Source organism: Mauremys mutica, chromosome 1 (assembly GCF_020497125.1).
Source record: "Mauremys mutica isolate MM-2020 ecotype Southern chromosome 1, ASM2049712v1, whole genome shotgun sequence".
In the NCBI taxonomy this organism is placed as follows: domain Eukaryota; kingdom Metazoa; phylum Chordata; order Testudines; family Geoemydidae; genus Mauremys; species Mauremys mutica.
This window is the reverse complement of record NC_059072.1, coordinates 2,593,592-2,613,817: the sequence shown is the minus strand read 5'-3', so window position 1 is coordinate 2,613,817 and position 20,226 is coordinate 2,593,592. Positions and strand designations below refer to the sequence as shown.

Sequence of the window (20,226 nt, the reverse complement as noted above, 5' to 3'; positions counted from 1 at the left end):
AGCTACGCCGCAGGCACTTCCAGCCCGGCGCCAGAGGGCAAAGGGGCAGCAGAGAGCCCCAGACTGGGGGGCGCCCTGGCAGGGGGCACCGGGAAACGTGGGGGGGGGGGAGCGCCACCCCGCCCTGCTCCGCCCCCAGCCCAAGCCTTGGCCCTCGGTCGTGGCCCCCACCAGTGGCCTGGCCCCAGTCCTGCCCCCAGCCTCAGCCCCCAGCTGCAGTTCTGCTCCTGGTGCCCCCGGCCCACCCCCGAGCTGCAGCCCCCCCTCGGCCCCCTTACCTCCGTCTGCCCCCCCCGAGCTGCAGCCCCCCCTCGGCCCCCTTACCTCCGTCTGCGCCCCCCCCGAGCTGCAGCCCCCCCTCGGCCCCCTTACCTCCGTCTGCGCCCCCCCCGAGCTGCAGCCCCCCCTCGGCCCCCTTACCTCCGTCTGCGCCCCCCCCTGAGCTGCGGCCCCCCCCTCGGCCCCCTTACCTCCGTCTGCGCCCCCCCCCGAGCTGCGGCCCCCCCCTCGGCCCCCTTACCTCCGTCTGCCCCCCCCCGAGCTGCAGCCCCCCCTCTGCCCCCTTCCCTCCGTCTGGGCCCCCCCCCGAGCTGCGGCCCCCCCTCGGCCCCCTTACCTCCGTCTGCGCCCCCCCCCGTGCTGGGGCGCCCCCCCCGGCCCCCTTACCCCCGTCTGCGCCCCCCCCCCGAGCTGCGCCCCCCCCCTCGGCCCCCTTACCTCCGTCTGCGCCCCCCCCGAGCGGCGGCCCCCCCCTCGGCCCCCTTACCTCCGTCTGCGCCCCCCCCGAGCTGCGGCCCCCCCTCGGCCCCCTTACCTCCGTCTCTGCCCCCCCCTGAGCTGCAGCCCCCCCTCGGCCCCCTTACCTCCGTCTGCGGCCCCCCCCGAGCTGCAGCCTCCCCCGCTGGCTCCCGAGAGAGCAGGGGGTAAAGTGGGGCGTGAGCGTGGAAAGCTTGGGGAGCGCCGGGTTCCAGGCTTGGGAAGCTGCCTGCGAGTGAGACTCGCCGAGCTCGGGCTGCTCAGCGGCGCAGAGAGGCGGCGAGGGGGTGACCTGCTCCCAGGCGGGCAGCACCTCCCCGGGGCTCGGGAAGCTGGAGCGAGACGATCCGGGCTGCAGTGAGCGGGCAGGGTAATCAGTCAGTGGAATAGCATCCCGGGCTCGGGACGATGCCGTGGCGGGAAGCTGGAGCGAGACGATCTGGCTGCGGTGAGCGGGCAGGGCAATCAGTCAGTGGAATAGCATCCCGGGCTCGGGACGATTGGGAAGTGAAGGTGACTGCCCTGCTCTGGGTCAGACGGGGTCAGGCCGGGCAGTGCCACGCCTGTGTCATGCATCAGCCGGGAGGGTCTGGCCCTGTGACGAGCAGAGGGTATCGGTGCCAGGCGGCGTGGGGCCGGGTTACCGGGCGTGACGCCAGGCCACGCGCTCTACGCCCAGCGCCCAGGCAGCCGGCACCGCTGCGGCCCCAGCTGGGGCTGTGTGGGAGGCCCTTGGGCTGCCCCCTGCCTGACCGGGTCTCTCCCCCTGCAGGGACCCAGCTGGAGAAGCTGATGGAGAACATGAGGAGCGAGATCGCCAGCCACCCGCCCGTGGAAGGGTCCTACATGCCGCGCCGCGGGGACTACTGCATCGCCAAGTTTGTGGATGGGGAATGGTGAGCCGCAGAGCCGGGCCGGGCACGGAGCCACGTGACCAGCTGGGGGGCGTCCTCTCCCCAGGGACGTGAGGGCAGAGCTCTGGCTGCAGCGCTGCTGGGCATGTGCTGGGTACACCAGCTCCTGCTGAATGCCCTGCCTGAGAATAGTGCCCCAGGAGCCAGGGGAGGGCTCTCGGTGAGGGGGGGCGCTGGCTCAGTGCAGTAATATGGGGGGGGCTGTCCCCATCCCAGCTCGGCTGGGGGAGCTGAGCCAGCCGTGTCTGTTCACCCCGCAGCCTCCCAGGGCAGGATGGGAGGGTTTGGGAATCGCTGGCCCCAGGCCCAGCAGGGGAGTCGCTGGCGGGCAGGAGCCAGCGGGAGGGTAGAACTGGGCTGGTGCCAGAAATGCCTGTGGTGGGGGTCGCACCTCTCTGAGTGGGGAGGGGAGACCTCGAGCCAGCTTTATCCAGGGGGTGTCAGCGGAATCCAGGTCATAGCAAGCTCCCGGCCCGGGGCCCACGCCGCAGCCAGCCGTGCCCAGCAGAGCGAGCCTGGGGCCCATGCCGCAGCCGGCCGTGCCCAGCAGAGCGAGCTTGGGGTCCACGCCACAGCCAGCCGTGCCCCACACTGCAGCCCGCCGTGCCCAGTGGTGCCAGCCCAGGGCCCATGCCGCAGCCGGCCGTGCCCAGCAGAGCGAGCTTGGGGTCCACGCCACAGCCAGCCGTGCCCCACACTGCAGCCCGCCGTGCCCGGTGGTGCCGGCCCGGGGCCCACTCCACAGCCGGCCGTGCCCAGTGGTGCCAGCCCAGGGCCCATGCCGCAGCTGGCCGTGCCCAGCAGAGCGAGCTTGGGGTCCACGCCACAGCCAGCCATGCCCCACACTGCAGCCCGCCATGCCCGGTGGTGCCGGCCCGGGGCCCACTCCACAGCCGGCCGTGCCCAGTGGTGCCAGCCCAGGGTCCACGCCACAGCCGGCCGTGCCCAGCAGAGCGAGCTTGGGGTCCACGCCACAGCCAGCCATGCCCCACACTGCAGCCCGCCGTGCCCGGTGGTGCCAGCCCAGGGCCCATGCCACAGCTGGCCGTGCCCAGCAGAGCGAGCTTGGGGTCCACGCCACAGCCAGCCGTGCCCCACACTGCAGCCCGCCGTGCCCGGTGGTGCCGGCCCGGGGCCCACTCCACAGCCGGCCGTGCCCAGTGGTGCCAGCCCGGGGCCCATGCCACAGCCGGCTGTGCCCGGCGGTGCCGGCCCGGGGCCCATGCCACAGCCGGCCGTGCCCAGTGGTGCCAGCCCGGGGCCCATGCCACAGCCGGCCGTGCCCGGCGGTGCCGGCCCGGGGCCCACATCACTGAGATGAGCAGGACTCTGCACATACACCTCTGCCCCCCATGAATGGTGCCAGCTCCAGCCCTGGGGCCGGGCTGGTTGCCGTGGCTGGGAAGGGACCTGGCCCTGAGTGGCACCTCCGGACACTGCCCTGCCCCGGCGTGGCACGGCCTCAGAGCTCGCTGGTGATGGGACCCTCCTCCATGCTGCAGGGAGAAGCCCCCTGGCTGCTAGGCTGCTCCCAGCCCCCAATCCCCCGTCCTGCTGCCAGGGGGGAACAGACAGATGGGAAACGCCCCCCGGCTGTGGAAACCGCTGGGGGCCGGGGGGTGCCAGGCCTTGGCAGCTGTGAGTGGGGTTGATGTTGCTGTCGCTGTGGCACCGCTGTGTTCACACCTGGGCACTGCGGGTCCCAGCCAGCGCACCGCCCCCACCCCCGCGGTGCATCAGCGCACAGGGCGGGGGGCCCTCAGCTGTGCCTTGGTCCGAACCCCCAGCAGCAGCAGCAGCAGCAGCTCTGCTCCAACTTGCCTTACGCTGCCGCTCCCAGCAAGGGCCAGGCCCCCGTTCTGTCTGCACTGGCGCCTGCTGCCCCCTCGGGCGGGCATCGCCCCCTGCTGGGCACCGAGCAGGGGCTGCTCTTCGCTCTCACCCCCAGGGAGGGCCGGTGAGGAGGGGGCGCTCAGCGAGGGGCTCTGCGCCTGCCCCCCTGGAATCGGCTGCTGGGCCGGTGGCCTGCACTGGGGTGCGGATCTCTCCTGGGGGGCTCCATGCAGAGAGCCACGTGGGCCACGCCAGCCCCGGCACAGTCGGTGGCTGCCAGGCTCTCGGTTCTCCCGCTGCCTCGGGGGGAAGCAGCGATAGGGCAAAGCTGAGATGCCTCTGTCACAGCCTCACAGATCGTGCCCACTCGTGGCCCTGTGCGGTCCGTGGGGGGTGCCCCTTTCAGTGCAACAGCCCTTCTCAGGGGGCCACTCTCTCTCGGGGTCAGGCCCCTCCACCTCCTGGAGCTGCACCTCTCTGAGCCTTGGCACGTCTGTCTCTGCCGTGGGCCCCTCAGGGAGTCCCCTCGCTCTGGACCCCCCGGGCCTCCTCACCCCCGAAGGGGTTGATGCCCCCTGCTCTCTAGCCCGGAGCGACTCGGCCAGCGTAACACAGGAGGGTTTATTGAGCGTTGAACCCAGCACAGGAAACTCTCCGGGCCTCAGGCCTGGCCTCCTTCAGCCCAGCACATCCCAGTCCCCCTGCAGCCAGGGGGGCTCTGCTGCTCCCCATCTCCAGCCCCGAGCCCCCCTGCTTCCCAGCTGGGCCTCCGATACCCCCGGCCCCAAGCCCCCTCTGTCCGTTGGCTTCTCTCCAGGTGAACCGGGTCGCCTGGGACTCCACCCCTCTCTTCTGGCCCCTCGGGCTGGAACCGGCTGGTCAGGTCACCAGGGTCCTCTCTCTGCAGCCCATTGTCCTCCCACTGACCAGAACCGGCTGTGTCTCCTGAGCCGGGTCACCAGTCGCTGGGGTCTCCATCCTCCAGGCCATCGGCCGGGATCCCGAGTCCCTCTCCGATCCTCTGTACCAACAAACTCCCTCTCCCCTCCCCTCGTTAAACCCGTAACACCCGGGACACTGAGTCCCACCCCCTCTGCCTGCAACGCACTGGAAAAGACAGAAAAACCAAGAAACCCCCCCACACTTTGTCACAGCCTGTCCCAGGGTGGGGGAGCGGCAAAGGCACCACGGACGTCTGTCAGCGCGAAGCCCCAGCCGGATCTGCCGGCTAATTACCGCCGTGGCGAGCGTGTTAGTTTAAGCCGCGCACATCAATCTGCTCATTAGTCGTGGTGCTTTGTGCTCCAGGGTCCCTCCCCTCTCGGCGGCTCGGCTGGCTGCTCGTCTGGGCCTGGAGCAGCCAGGGGAGGGGCTGTGCTGGGGGATCTGAGCAGGGCCGGGGTTCGGGCTGAACCTCCGGAGCCCACGGGGGGTCTGTCCCCAGTCGGGGTCTCTCTCGGTCCCATCGGCCTGCTCCCGTCTGTTGGGGGGGCTGGTTCTCACCCGTGTTCCCTGCCTGCCAGGTACCGGGCCCGCGTGGAGAAGGTGGAGTCGCCAGCCAGGGTGCACATCTTCTACATCGACTACGGCAACGTGAGTTCCTGGCCCCGCCGTGGGGGCACCGCTACCAGCTGGGCAGCCGCGGGCATGTTCACCACCCCAGCCGGCCCGGCTAAGCAGAGCCAGCGGCAGGGCCGCTTGCCTCCAGCCCGGCCAGACCTGGGCACTTTGAGATCCGCAGCGCAGAGCCGTGCCCAGGAGGCTCCGGCATGGCCCGTTCAGCCCCAGCCGGGGGGCACCGAAGCTTGGCTTGCCTGCGTTCATTGCGCAATGGCCAGGCTGAGTCCTGCTTCCGGCGGCTGTGTCGGGCCTGGGGGCCACGGGGAATCTGGGCCCGGCGGCTCCTCCCCAGCAACCACCGGAGGGCTATGGGGCTGGCTGTCAGCAGCGTGCTGAGGAAGGGCCAGGCCCCGGCGATGCGGGCACGGGAATCACACGGGTCCAGCACAGATGGTCAGGGACCTGCCCATCCACCTGGCCCCCCAGCGCTGAGATCTGCGGGGGGCCGGGGGGCAAAGCAGCCTGGTCTCCCGGCCCCCACCCTGCTGTGTCGCCCGGGGCAGGCGCAGCGTGGCTGGTCCCCTCACTGCCACACCCGGGTGCCCGGCATGCTCCACGGGCGCAGTTCTCACGGGGGCTGAGCGCCTCTGGCCCTGCCACGCCACGCAGCGGGAGAGCGCCCCCCGACCCACTGTCCCTTTCATCTGCAGAAGGAGACCCTGCCCTCCACGCGCCTGGGCACCCTGCCGCCTGCCTTCAGCACCCGCAGCCTGCCCGCCCAGGCCATCGAGTACCAGTTTGCCTTCATCCAGGTGCCACAGGATGTAAGTAAGGGAGGCGGGGCAGGGGCAGGGCTCCCCATAGGGTGGGGGCTCCCTGTAGGGGCAGGGCCTGGACCCAGCCTGCCCAGCGCCCCACAGCGGGCAAAATGCATCTCTTCCTGACTCCAGGGAGAGGCCGATGGTGTCAGCCGTTCTCTCCGCGTGTCCATCCGTCCCTCCCCCTCTCTGTCCGGCCTGGCCCCCCCCCCCGGGCACGCTCCGTGCCGCCCCATGCGCCCAGCTCAGGGCCAGCTCCCCGCACGGCTCTGGCCACGCGCTGCCCATGCCCAGCCCGTGGCGACGGTCTCTCTCTCTCTCTCTCTCCCGGCCCCGCCAGGACGACGCCCGCGCCGACGCGGTGGACAGCGTGGTGCGGGACATCCAGAACACCCAGTGCCTGCTGAACGTGGAGCACCTCGGGCCCAGCTGCCCCCACGTCACCCTGCAGTTCGCCGACTCCAAGGGCGACGTGGGGCTGGGGCTGGTCAAGGAGGGGCTGGTCATGGTGGAGGCGCGGAAGGAGAAGCAGTTCCAGAAAGTGGTACGTGAGCCCCTCCCCCGCGGAGCGGGAGCAGGGTGGGGAGGGGGCCATGGGCTTGGCCTGTGGCTCTGGCCTGATGGGGGCTGGGGGTGCAGCTGCTGAGGTGTCCCTATGTGCCATGGGGATTTGGGGGGAGGGGGCACAGGGGGTGTGGGGAAACAGGTGCCAAGGGCCTCGTGGGAGTCCCGCTGCCTGCCCCCCTTCGCCCCAGGCTGGCGTCGCTGGGGGTCAGAGGGAGGCCGTCCCGTGTGCTCCGTGCCCAGGGGGCGGGGCGTGCAGGGGCACTGAGGTGGCGCTTGCTCGTGCCAGGGCTCACAGATCGATGCTCTGGGTCCCGTGGAGCCGTTTGATTCCCCGGCGGCTTGGCTGGTGGCGCCGTCTCTGCACCCTGGCAGGGGGATGGACCCCACCCTACTGCAGCCCCCAGGCGCAGGCCAGGCTGCAGTCACTGCCCCGGCAGTGGGGGGCCAGCAGGGACCCCGAGAGGTGCAGCACCCAGTGACCCTGGGCCAGCCTCACTCCTGAGATCCGACCCAAACCTGCCTTGCTGCAGAGTAACCCGTCGCTTCTTGTCCAGGACCGGACCATTCCTGGCTCTTGGTGGGCAGTGAGGACTAGTGGTTGGAGCAGACGGCCTGGGATTCAGCACTCCTGGATTCTAGCCCCACCCTTTGTGGCCTTGGAATGGTCCCGTCCCTGCTCTGTGCCTCAGTTTCCCCAGCTGTAGCATGACCCCCCCTTTGCCAAGCGCTTTGAGCCCGCAGTGACAAGGTGCCCTCGGCCAGTGGGTTCCCAACGCAGGGCCCCCCCCAGGCCCCGGGGCTCCACGCTGGGTTATGTGCGGGTCCGTCCCTAGAGCCAGGGCAGCTTAACAGAGACCCCGGGTTGCTCTCGAAATGGCATCCGGTGCACAGCGCACGGTGCACAGCGCACGCCAGGTCGCTGGTGGGGGTGGGGGGCCGGTGGTACCGGAACAGACGGGCCTGGGGCATTGTCAGCTCCTTGGCCATAAAGAGCCGGGAAACCTGCCCCCCCACACACACACACACGCTCACCTGGGGGGCGACGGGAATTGTCTGGCTCAGGCCCCCCATGCTCTGTGTCCTGTGACCTGACCCAGCGGGCGATTGGGGATGTGGCTCGGGGGGGGGGGCCCAGCGGGCGATTTGGGACGTGGCTCGGGGGGGGGCCCAGCGGGCGATTGGGGACGTGGCTCGGGGGGGGGCCCAGCGGGCTATTGGGGACGTGGCTCGGGGGGGAGCAGGCGATTTGGGACGTGGCTCGGGGGGGGGAAGCAGGCGATTGGGGACGTGGCTTGGGGGGGCCCAGCGGGAGGGACACATCCCCATCCCCCATGACGGCCTTTGTCTGGTGCAGATCACCGAGTACCTGAACGCGCAGGAGCTGGCCAAGACCAACCGGGTGAGTGCAGCTCGGGCCCCGCAGCGGCCTGTCCCCCAGCCCCAGGGGAGCGGGGCCGGGGCCGGTTGGGGTGGTGTCAGGTTTGGGGAGGAGTGGGGGTGGGGAATAGCCTGGCAGGGGGCTGTGGGGCAGGGCGGAGGGGAGCAGGAGGCCCCGCCATGGCTCTCACCTCGGCCCTTCTCCCCTGCAGCTGAACCTGTGGCGTTACGGCGACTTCCGGGCCGACGATGCGGATGAATTCGGCTACAGCCGCTAGGGGAGGCCCCGGGCTCCGGCCCCACCCAGCCACCACGCCGCCGTCTCTGTTCGTCTCCTCCCCGAGCCCCCAGCCGCTGCATCACCACAGCGCCAGGGCACCGCGCTGGGCCCACACCGTCCCCCTTCGCCTCGGCTCCACAACCCGGGCAGCGAGCCGCTGGGGGTGGCCCTGTGCCCCGGGGGGGTGGGGGCAGGCGGCTCTTGGCCCCCCCCGCCCCAGTCCGACCGACGGGGGATCTGCCCTTGCCGCTGGCCCGCGCGGAGCCGGCTCTGGCCTGTATTTAAAGCTTCGGAGGCCCAATAAAGTAGTCGAGTGCTGCACTGTGCTGTCTCCTTGCGGCCAGGGCCCGCCGGTGTGGGAAGGATCCGGGGGCCCATTTCCGGTTCCCCACCCCTGCCCGAAGCGGGGGGCTGGGCCCTCCCCTGCCAGCCCAGCTCTGCTGGTGCAGCCCAGCCGGCCTTGTCCGCAGGATGCACAGCACATCTGTGAGCAGCCGGGGCTGGAACCCAGGAGTCCGGGGGAGAAAGGCCCCCGAGCTGGGAAATTCCAGGCTTACACCAGTTCGGGGGGAGGTGGAGGGGTCAGGTCCTGTGTGGACTCGGGGGGATCCCAGCTGTGATGTGGGGCAGGGCTCTAAGACTGACTCCCCATTTCTCCTGCCCTCCCCTTGTGCCATGGCCCTGCACCCATCCCTCCCTGTCCATTGGGGTCCCCCCAGTTCAACTCGCTCGATGGGGAGTTGTCCCGGGGAGCCCCTGCGGGGAGGAGCGTGGCCTTATTCAGGGCAGTGGCTGCTCTGAGGGGAGGGTTCCCTTGCCCCCCCCAGGGGTGGCTGTGCCACACACCGGGAGAACAGAGCCAAGGGGAGCCCGAGCCCTTTGCTGCCTCCTGCGGCTGACTCAGCCCTGGGCTGCCCCTTGGACTAGTCACAGGGCCAGGACGGACGAGAGAACTAGTCCAGCCCCTGCCGTGTTCTCCTGAAACGCCGCCCCCCTTCCTCCCTGAGCGCCTTGATCCCACGCAGGAGCCTTAACCCCGCCTGTGTCCCCCGCTGTCACGGAGTGTGGGGGAGTCAGGCCCTGCACCCCCGGGCTCCCTGCCGATTCACCAGGACTCTCAGCCAGCCAGTAAAGCAGAAGGTTTATTTAGGCGACAGGAACACAGTCCAGGACAGGGTCTTGCAGGCACAGATAACAGGATCCCCCCGTTAGGTCCATCTTGGGGCCCCAGGAGCCCCACAGCCCCCATTGGGGAACCAGAGCCCCGTCTGTGCTTCCCTTCCTTCCCCAGCCAGCTCCGTTCTGCCCAACCCCCTCCGGCCCCTCCTCTCTGCTCAGCTTCTTTCCTGGGCCAGGAGTGCACCTGACCCCTTTGTCTCCAACACCTTTAGATGCACCTTTGCAGGGAGGGGCCCGGCCATCAGTTGCTAGGAGACAGAGTGTCAGGCATTCGGTTGCGCCGGCCTTCTGCTTTGCTAGATACTTAGAGGCCTGCACCCAGCACTCCCAGCCCCCAGTACGAACAGTCCCACTCCGTCACACCCGCTTTGCACCCTAGTGCCAGGCACCCCCCCACCATCACCTGGCCTCAAGCCTCACGACCCCCCTGGCCCTCCCAGCCTGCCCCTTGCCTGCAGCACCAGCCTGCCACGAGTTATGACCCGGTAATTACAGGCCTGTCGATCCCGGGCACGGAAGTGGAGCGGCTGGTACAGGACTCGCTGAATAGAGACTCACGGGAGGGTGGTGCAATGACTGCAGATCAGTCTGGGGTTATGGGGCTGGAGCTGGGCAGTGTTCTTTGGAGGGGTTACGCGGGTGGTAGCTGCCGGGGAGAGGTGTGAGTCTGGTGCAGTGTCTGACTTGCTACTGCACGACAGTTTGAGTAGGAAGCTAGACTGATAAAGGACCCTGGCCCGGGTTAAGTGCTGGCTGACGGTCTCACGATGCAAAGCTTAGGGAATCCTCATCAGCAAGCGGGGTTGGTTCTTGGCCCTGTGCTAGGTAACAATTTTATCAATGATCTGGAAGAAAACATCAACTCGTCACTGGTAAAGTCGGCAGACGACACACCAATGGGAGGAGTGGTGATTGGTGAGGAGCCGGGTCACCGCTACCGCGCGATCCGCATTGCTTGGTGCACAAGCACCTGCCTGTTCCAATGTCAGTGTGTGCATCTAGGAACTCCCCGTGCAGCCACGCTTACAGGCCGGGGGACTCTGGAAAAGATTTGGGGGGGCATGGTGGGTAATGAGCTGAACCGGAGCTCCCAGCGTCAGGCTGTGGCCAAAAGGGCTGATGTGATCCTGGGAGGCATGAACGGGCATCTCAGGTAGGAGCAGAGAGGTGATTTTACTTCTACACTTGGCACTGGTGGGCCCGCTGCTCGGATCCTGTGTCCAGCTCTGGTGTCCATGAGTCGAGAAGGATGTTGATAAATGAGAGGGTTCAGCAAAGAGCCATGAGACTGATGACAGGATTAGAAAACCTCCCTTATAGTGATAGATTCAAACATCAGAACGGCCGTCCTGGGTCAGACCAAAGGTGCATCCAGCCCAGTGTCCTGTCTGCCGACAGTGGCCAATGCCAGGTGCCCCAGAGGGAATGAACAGAACAGGGAATCATCAAGTGATCCATCCCCTGTCGCCCATTCCCAGCTTCTGGCAAACAGGCTAGAGACACCACCCCTGCCCATCCTGGCTAATCGCCATTGATGGACCTGTCCTCCAGGAACTTCTCTAGTTCTTTTTTGAACCCTGTTATGGTCTTGGCCTTCACAACATCCTCTGGCGAGGAGTTCCACAGGTTAACTGCGTTGTGTGAAGAAATACTGCCTTTGGTTTGTTTTAAACCTGCTGCCTGTTAATTTCATTGGGTGACCCCTAGTTCTTGTGTTATGAGAAGGAGTAAATTACACTTCCTTATCCACTGTCTCCACACCACTCATGATTTCATAGACCTCGATCATATCCCACCTTCGTCGTCTCTTTTCCAAGCTATTTAGTTTAGCAAAGAGCAGGTTCAGGGGTGACTCAATCAGTCTGTAAGTCCCTACATGGGGACAGACATTGGAGCAGAATTGCTCTTCAGTCAGGCAGCCACGGGTCTAAAAAGATCCAATGGCTGGATGTTTAATTCAGACTCAGACTGAGGTACACACACTAACCATCCAATGGCACAATGTGCCCGGGGGGCGGGGGAGTGGATTCTCCGTCGCTGGCAAGTGGATATGAGCGAGCCGCTCCCCCAGCGTGTTGTGGAGCTGCCCCGTTGCTCTTCAGCCATTTTTTCCGAAAATGGACCTGTTTAATGCCGCTGTCCCCCCGCCATTTATCGCCCCGGAGGAGGGGCCCGAGTCTGAGACACTGAGCCGCTGGCATCCTCTGAAACCTTTTTACCAGAGACCATTTAAACCCAGCGTCGCTCGTAACTTTAGTCGCAGGCTGTGACGGAGCGATTCTGGCGGGACCCAACTGAGAGTGCCAAATCAGGACCAATTGCTTAAACTGGGCAGTCACAGCCCTAGGCTGGGGTTTTTCCACCTCTAAGGCAAACCAAACCAGCCAGACAAAAGGGACTTTGGTCTCACCCCACTGGCTAACCACAAGTCACACAAGCAATTTCCTTAGACACTCCAGTCTCCCAGTATCACCACCAGTGCACTCGTCCTGGGGATGAATGGTTATGAAAACCAACACCCCAATAAAAGAAAAAGGTTCCCTCAATCCCAAAGGACCAAGCCCCAGACCCAGGTCAATATACACATCAGATCTTACCCACAAATCACGCTGTTGCCAATCCTTTAGAATCTAAAATCTAAAGGTTTATTTACAAAGGGAAAAAGGTAGAGGTGAGAGGTATAATTGGTTAACTGGAATCAATTACATACAGTAATGGCAAAGTTCTTAGTTCAGGCTTGCAGCAGTGCTGGAGTAAACTGCAGGTTCAGATTAAGTCTCTGGAACATCCCCCGCTGGGATGGGTCAACAGTCCTTCGTGCAGAGCTTCAGTTTGTAGCAAAGTCCTTCCAGAGGTCAGAAGCAGGATTGAAGACAAGATGGAGATGATGCATCAGCCTTATATAGACTTTTCCAGGTGTAAGAATCCCTTTGTCCTCACGGTGGAAACTTACAGCAAAAAATATGGAGTCTGGAGTCACATGGGCCAGTCCCTGCATACTCTGCTGAGTCACAAGGCGTGTCTGCCTTCTCTCCATGGGTCAATTGTGTAGCTGATGGCCCTTTAATGGGCCATCAAGCCAGCTATGCCGGGCTAACATCAGCTTTGTCTGGGACACTTCCCAGAGGCAGAGCATAATACAAAATACAGACAGTACAGAGCCAATACTTATACTTAAACTACAAAATGATACACAGACATACAGACAGCATAATCATAACCAGCAACCCAGAACCTGGTCTTAGACACCTTATATGACCCCCTTTCTTAGGATTTGGTGCCACCACAGGACCTTGGTTGCAACCCATGTTCTATATGGTTCCCATTTATATCAATAACGTCACACCCCCAACGCAAAATTGATGCAGGAAGGGATGACAAAACATCGCTGACTGCATCCCAAGAGCCCCCTTTCCTTGGGTCTGTCTCACTACAGCTAGTGTTGGGCTAGAGGCCATACCAGTGTATAACCGAAATGGTTTATCAAAGTCATGTTCAATAACATGAATGGATCTCTTTACAAACTTAAGGTATAACTTGATTAGCTTTTGCAGCATGGTTCCTGTATGTTTCATGTGATCTTGCCAAGAGCTAAAGAAAACAGCTACTTTATCCATACCAGCTTTGGCCAATGTTTTGAACCCAATTAACATTAAACCAATGTAGATATTGACGTTGTTCATAGTACAGGACTCTTGGCATTTAGCCATGAAAGCAATATGGTAGTGTGCCTCAGTTTCCCCTTTCACACAGCCCATCAGATCTGGAATGTATTTTCCCCTGTGAAAAGTTCCAACACTGTTTACAGGCATTAACTGTGAAACATCAGTATAGCAAGGCCCTTTAACATAAAGTGTGTTTTCATGTATTCCTTCCAACATGTTCAAGGGATTTTCCAAAAGATTAGGCACATTGTACATTGTTACAGTTCTTGGCAATAGCAACACATTAGTTACAAAAATTAGCATTAGCAATAACAACAAATTCATTGCAAGTGTCCATTTACAATTATGTTTGTCATGCCCCACCCTTGGCTCAATACCATTGGAGTTTGGGCATTTTAGGGTTAACCTGTGGCTTCCTTTTGCAAAAATCAGTTCTCTCTTTCCTCCTTGTCCTGCAGGATTAAACCCTGATTTCTCTTGCTTAACAGAATTCACTGGCTGATGGGGTGGGCCCTCTGTGCTAACAGCTATTAGCAAGTCTTTCTTCTCCCTGCCAGCCAAGTAATTCGCATCAACACAGACACTAGCTTTTAACTCCTTAGCTGCTATAGATTCCAAGGCTGGACTTTGTCTTACAGAGATACCACACCAATTCAAAGGGTCTGAGGGTGAGAGCTGGCTTGCTCTCCCCTGCCTCCTCAAGCATTCAGCCATAAAACTGTTCTGCTTTGAAACACCAGTAACTGAATCTGTCCTCAGATCCTGAAGCACAGACTGCTCACTTACAGATTCAGCATGGAGACATGCCTGTCCCAACACCATTGTCTCCCCAACAAGCTGGCCACACACAGCCAGGTGGTTATAGGGCTGCTTAACTTCCTTAACAGCTTCTACTCCACCTGAGACCTTTTCAAAGCTGCCCACACTGGATCTCTCAAAAGGAAAGTCAGTGGATCCATTCACAACAGAAAATTTCTGGCTGTTAGGAACTGAAACTTTCTTGATTAAATCACTTTTACACCCTTCAGTTGCAGTACACTGCTTGCACAGGCTACCATGAGGATTTCTTTCCCTAGGAGCTTCTCTAAGCATCAATTCACCCCTCACAGAAATTCTGCCCTTCCCCTCTTCACCTAGGGCTTGCTCTAAAGGAACACTTCCCTGAGCAACCACAGATGCTTTCTGGGTCTCACTTACATTCAGAATCACCTTCGGCCCAACAGGCGGATTTCTACACAATCCCCTTTTAGGCATACCTACAGACTTTCTAGATAACAGGTCAGAAGCACTCTCCTTCCCTTGGCCATGAACAAGTTCAGGAATCTTTTCCTTCTTGCTACAAGTTGTCAAACTGTCAGTAGGTAACACAATTAAATCACCTTCATGCTCTCCTTGTGCCCTGGCTAGGGTATCACCCTGATCAGACAGAGTTGCAACACCCTTTTCCAACCACACATTAGCAACTGGCAAACTACAAGCACCAGAATTGTCTGTTCTCTGGGATTTTGCTAAGACGCTAACTGGATGCAACCTAGTCACAGTGCCATTCTCCCCAGCAGACACAAACTCAGGACCATTCCCTTCCTGGGCTTTAGCTGTATTTACAACCAACTTCGAGACAACTGAATCACCCTCAACCATCACAGGCCGACAGGCACCTTCTGTCTCCTTCACAGACACAGAAGAGCCGGAGACACATTCTCCTTCACCAGACACACAGCTTGGGATTTCACTTCCCTTGTCCCAGCACACAGGGCTGTTCACAGACAACTGCTTGGAGACTGGGGTAGCTTCCTTCATAGGCAAGTCAATACCCCTGCCAGACACAGGCACATTCCCTTCACTGTCACATTTCTCCACACAGGAAACAGGTAAGGGATATGGACACTCATCTTCCACTATCCCTCCCTTCCCAAACTGCTGATTAGACAAAGCCATCAGCTCACAAGGCTGCCTAGGCTCCTCCAAACTTTCCCTACCAGGCACATTGCCTCTTCCAACAGATAAGCTGCTGCTTTTTTCACTACACTGAGCTACTTTTAGCAAATCACAGTTACCCATTTCAGGTTTACTTCTACAAGCTGCACTAGCCACCAATCCATTACCCATTACAAATTTACCCTTTCCTTCCTCAGTTAGGGCTTTAACCTGACCATCTACTTTAATCTGCTCCTGAGAAACATTTTCCTCACCAATGAGATCTTTCTGCTCTTGATCTAACTCCAGATTCACTTCTGAGACATCAGACAGACATTCAGAAACTTCATTCCCAGACACACTGCTTCTTGGCACAGACAAACAGCTATTTCCCACCAGGTTAGAATCCCCCTCTCCCCAGCCATAGCAAAACGGGTTAAACACAGAAAACTGCCCAGAGTAATACCACATATCAACACAGTTATAAACTGGATTTTCCAGAGGATACAGTCTCTGCCGTTCTTCCACTGCTTTTTTGGCTTGGAGCTGGAGTCTAGCAGTTTCTTGTTGCATCTTGTGAGTCTCCTGTTGTATTTTGTGAGTCTCCTCCTCAGCAGCCAGCAGCTCCAGACGTCCCTTACGAGCTTTTTCTTCTCTCTTAGCAGCCTCTCTCTTTCTCTCAGCCGCCTCTTTCTCCAGCCGGGCCAAGACTTGCTTCTCTTCCATTCGAATTTTTGCCAGTTCTTGCTCATAATCAAACCGCAGGCTGTCTCTCAAGGCTTGCAGTTTCCTTGCTTTTCCTGATGCTTTCTGTCTCATGGTCACTGATCTTTAACCAACCAAACTCTCAATCCCAAAGTTAAAATTTGGATAGCGTGGGGTTCTGACCCAAAGCTTAATTGACCTGGTTCTGTGGATCCTAGCACGACTACGCCACTGTGACGGAGCGATTCTGGCGGGACCCAACTGAGAGTGCCAAATCAGGACCAATTGCTCAAACAGGGCAGTCACAGCCCTAGGCTGGGGTTTCTCCACCCCTAAGGCAAACCAAACCAGCCAGACAAAAGGGACTTTGGTCTCACCCCACTGGCTAACCACAAGTCACACAAGCAATTTCCTTAGACACTCCAGTCTCCCAGCATCACCACCAGTGCACTCGTCCTGGGGATGAATGGTTATGAAAACCAACACCCCAATAAAAGAAAAAGGTTCCCTCAATCCCAAAGGACCAAGCCCCAGACCCAGGTCAATATACACATCAGATCTTACCCACAAATCACGCTGTTGCCAATCCTTTAGAATCTAAAATCTAAAGGTTTATTTACAAAGGGAAAAAGGTAGAGGTGAGAGGTATAATTGGTTAAATGGAATCAATTACATACAGTAATGGCAAAGTTCTTAGTTCAGGCTTGCAGCAGTGCTGGAGTAAACTGCAGGTTCAGATTAAGTCTCTGGAACATCCCCCGCTGGGATGGGTCAACAGTCCTTCGTGCAGAGCTTCAGTTTGTAGCAAAGTCCTTCCAGAGGTCAGAAGCAGGATTGAAGACAAGATGGAGATGATGCATCAGCCTTATATAGACTTTTCCAGGTGTAAGAATCCCTTTGTCCTCACGGTGGAAATTTACAGCAAAAAATATGGAGTCTGGAGTCACATGGGCCAGTCCCTGCATACTCTGCTGAGTCACAAGGCGTGTCTGCCTTCTCTCCATGGGTCAATTGTGTAGCCGATGGCCCTTAATGGGCCATCAAGCCAGCTATGCCGGGCTAACATCAGCTTTGTCTGGGACACTTCCCAGAGGCAGAGCATAATACAAAATATAGACAGTATAGAGCCAATACTTATACTTAAACTACAAAATGATACACAGACATACAGACAGCATAATCATAACCAGCAACCCAGAACCTGGTCTTAGACACCTTATATGACCCCCTTTCTTAGGATTTGGTGCCACCACAGGACCTTGGTTGCAACCCATGTTCTATATGGTTCCCATTTATATCAATAATGTCACACAGGCACAGTGTGAAAACCCTTGTAGCACTTTACCCAGGAGCCTGGGGAGCGGAGCCGCCATTTTCCAGTCCCCAGGGCTGTTCTGGGCACTGCCGAGCCTTTAGCTACCTGTCAGTCCAGCCGGTTACCTTGTCCCTAGGACACGGTTTGTCCCAGCCGTGCGATCGGGCCTCGGAGGGGGCGGCTTGGGGCCTGAGGCTCCTGTAGCTGCATCGCCAGCACCACGTGCACATGCTCCTTCGCCTCACACGGCCGCTTCCGCAGCGCCGTGGCTTGCTGGGGTGCTGGCTCTGCCTCCAGCTCCGGTGCGCCCAGTCCTTTTCCACGCGCCGCGTCTCCACACCGCAGGGCTGCTTTGCTGGGCGACAGGCTAGGCTGGTCTGCTGAGCAGCCCTTGGGGTGGAGCTTTTGGCCATCTGGCCGCCTCACCCGGCTTATGCTTCCTTTCGTTCCATTTCCTTACCCGAAAGGAACAAGCTGTAACCTCGTCAGGTCCCAGCCTCCGCGCTTACAACCCAGTTTGCAAGCGCTTGGTGTTGGAGCCGCAGCTAACCAGCAAACTGTGCAAACTCACCCGGTTTTTGGGGTACCCAGGACGTGAGTCACCTTGTTACCCCCAGCTCCTGCCCCCACCAGCCTGTTAGCCCCTCCCTCCCACAGCTTCTCTGGGCTAGGCCAGCCCTTACTTTGCCTGGCAGGTTAACGGTCAGTGCACCCCTGTGATATCCAGCCCCTGCCTGGCTGCTCGCAGACGTACCAGGCACGCGGTTCCTGAAGGAACGGGATGGTATTTCTCAAGTAAGGTAAATGGTGGATTCTCTCTGACCTGAAGTCTTTAAATCAAGCTCTGAGGACGGCAGTAGCTCAGCCAGAGGTTACGGGACGGGGTGGGCGAGGTTCTGTGGCCTGCGACGTGCGGGAGCTCAGACTAGATGATCAGAAAAGCTCCTTCTGGCCCTCAGGTCTGAGTCTATAGACACAGCTTGTAAGATTCAGGTCAGGGCCTGCACTTGGCTTCACACCACAGCACTGAGATCTAGTTATAGTGAAAACAGGGATACGGTTGTTATCAAAGACTCACGTTACAGTGAGTATTGGAAACAAAAAGTTGCATGTAAACCCAAATCATCACGTGCTTGCTGGAGCCTAACTTTAACTGCAAGTTAACAGCCCAGCGAACGAAGTTTCTCTGACTGTCACGGGGGGTGATGGGTTCAGGGGCGGTTGCCCCCTCTGCTGTGGTTGTGACATCTGGTGCTAAGGATTCCCAGAGCCGTCCTTGCCTTCGGGCAGCCAGGCCTGGGAGTGAGTGTCCACAGCAGTAGCGCCTAGGGGGAGGGGAGGGGAGGGGAACCCGGGCCCACCCTACTCCCTTGGGTTCCCATGCTGGGTCCTGTGAAACCAGTTATCTTCATGCAGGGCTCCGGGCCATTCCCTGGGTCACCTCCTACCCTTGGGGCTGCTTCGGGCAGCTCCTCAGCTGGCAGCGGCTTGGCATCCCCGTGGTCAACTGGTTCTCCGCGGGGCGTCAGGGTCCACGGCTGCAGCTGTCTGGAGTCTCAGTGGTGCCTCGGCGGGAGCCCACGGTGCACATCTCGTCTCCTCCTCGGCCAGCCCAGACGAGCTGCTGCCCTCCACCGGGAGCATGCCCGGCAAGGGGGCCTGGCCCAAAGTTAACGCCTGCCTGCCCAGTGTGGGGCTGGTACACCCATCACACGCACTCCACGTTCAGTGTTCTCAACCAAGGCTGGCTGAGACCCCATTTTCATGGCGGCTGTGACAAAGTGCGAATGTTCGTGCTGGGTTCTGTGACTGCTGAGTGGGGAGCATTGACCTGGGAAGGTTGCAGGGGAGTTTTGCTGGGACTGGCTGCACTGGGGAAGGGAGGACACCTGAGCATGTAACCTGAGAACCAGGATGGGGGGGGGGGTTTGGAGACCAGGTGCCACCTCTGCCCGGGACACTGGACAAAGGCCGGGGGAGGAGCCGGAGCGAGGCTGAGTGAGAGGCTGGGGGGCAGGGCTGGCTCCAGGCCCCAGCATGCCAAGCGCGCGCTTGGGGCGGCATGCTGCGGGGGGCGCTCTGTCGGTCGCCGGCAGGGCGGCAGGCGGCTCCGGTGGACCTCCCGCAGGCGTCCCTGCGGAGGGTCCGCTGGTCCCGCGGCTTCGGTGGAGCACACCTGCGGGAGGTCCACCGGAGCCGCGGGACTGGCGTGCTGCCGTGCTTGGGGTGGCGAAATGGCTAGAGCCGCCCCTGCTGGGGGGAGTTTCAGTTTTGGATCTGGCTGGGAAATGGAGAGGGGCACCCCGATGGGGCTGTGGCGTCCCTGGGGGCCCCAGATGGACCTAACTAAGGGAGATCTTGTCTGTGCCTGCAAGCCCTGCTTGGGACTGTGCTCCTGTCATCTAGATAAACCTTCTGCTTTACTGGCTGGCTGAGAGTCCTGCTGAATCGCAGGAAGCCGGAGGTGCAGAGCCCCAACTCCCCCACACTCTGTGACAGAGGCAAATGCGCTGTCGGGTGATATCCTAAGTGCAGGGTTAGGGGTGTCTTCTAGGAACCCCCACCCCCTGACTTCATTGTCTTGGCACACAGAGACGGGATAACCTTGTTCTTTCCCTGGTCTCCTTTCCTGTTGACTTCACATCTCTTCGTTACCATTTGACGTTGTGTGGGAATGGGCATCCGCTGTGTTAGCTCACAATGTGTCATGGACCCCCGCGTGGGAGTACAGTCCCTCACCTCCTGGCTGTCCCCTTTGCTGGTGCCTCACCCCCTGATAGCGACAGATTGTCGGGGTGGACGGGTGTAACGCCTTACCCAGCATCTGTCTCACAACCACATTAATGACCAGTGTGACTCCAGCCCCGATGTTCTCTGGGGAGCTAGAAATGTGCACCCCAGAACCATGAGATTTGTGACCCTTCTCAGTTGGCCTTTTGGGTTTTGGGGTCACACAGGCCTGGTAGTGCCCGTAGCCCAGCCAGCTCTGGGGTTGGGGGTGGCGGATGCCAGCAGTGCCATGGAAACACAGCAGTGCTGGTGGTGAAGAAAGTCTCATGGGTTGAAGGGAATCAGGAGCCATCTGGGTGGGAGGAGGTTGATGCTGGGATTTCGGCTTTTCCCACACACACCTGGGACCTCGCTGTGAGGGGAATGCCCCCCCCCAGCTCTGCCTGCGTATCTGGTACTGACTGCACCCAGGGTGCAGCCCCCGAGCGTGACTATGGTCCCCAGCTCCCTGAGCTCATCACCATGATGACGAGTCATTGGACAAGCTCCCCAGAGTCCCAGCCCTACCCAGGTGGGTGAGGGAGTGGGGGGTGGTGTCCATGGCTCTGTT

The 20,226-nt window shown here is 60.7% G+C and overlaps 1 protein-coding gene across 1 annotated transcript in view; it reads left to right on the top strand.

Moving 5' to 3' along the window:
• The window catches only part of SND1 (staphylococcal nuclease and tudor domain containing 1), a 475,599-nt gene extending 467,173 nt beyond the window's left edge, over positions 1-8,426 (top strand). The window contains exons 19-24 of the mRNA XM_045027292.1: positions 1,529-1,652; positions 5,027-5,096; positions 5,774-5,887; positions 6,222-6,425; positions 7,803-7,847; positions 8,038-8,426. Of these exons, the coding sequence (XP_044883227.1) occupies positions 1,529-1,652; positions 5,027-5,096; positions 5,774-5,887; positions 6,222-6,425; positions 7,803-7,847; positions 8,038-8,103 (623 nt within the window). The 3' untranslated portion in view covers positions 8,104-8,426. The remainder of the gene's footprint in view (positions 1-1,528; positions 1,653-5,026; positions 5,097-5,773; positions 5,888-6,221; positions 6,426-7,802; positions 7,848-8,037) is intronic.
• Positions 8,427-20,226: the final 11,800 nt, after the last annotated feature.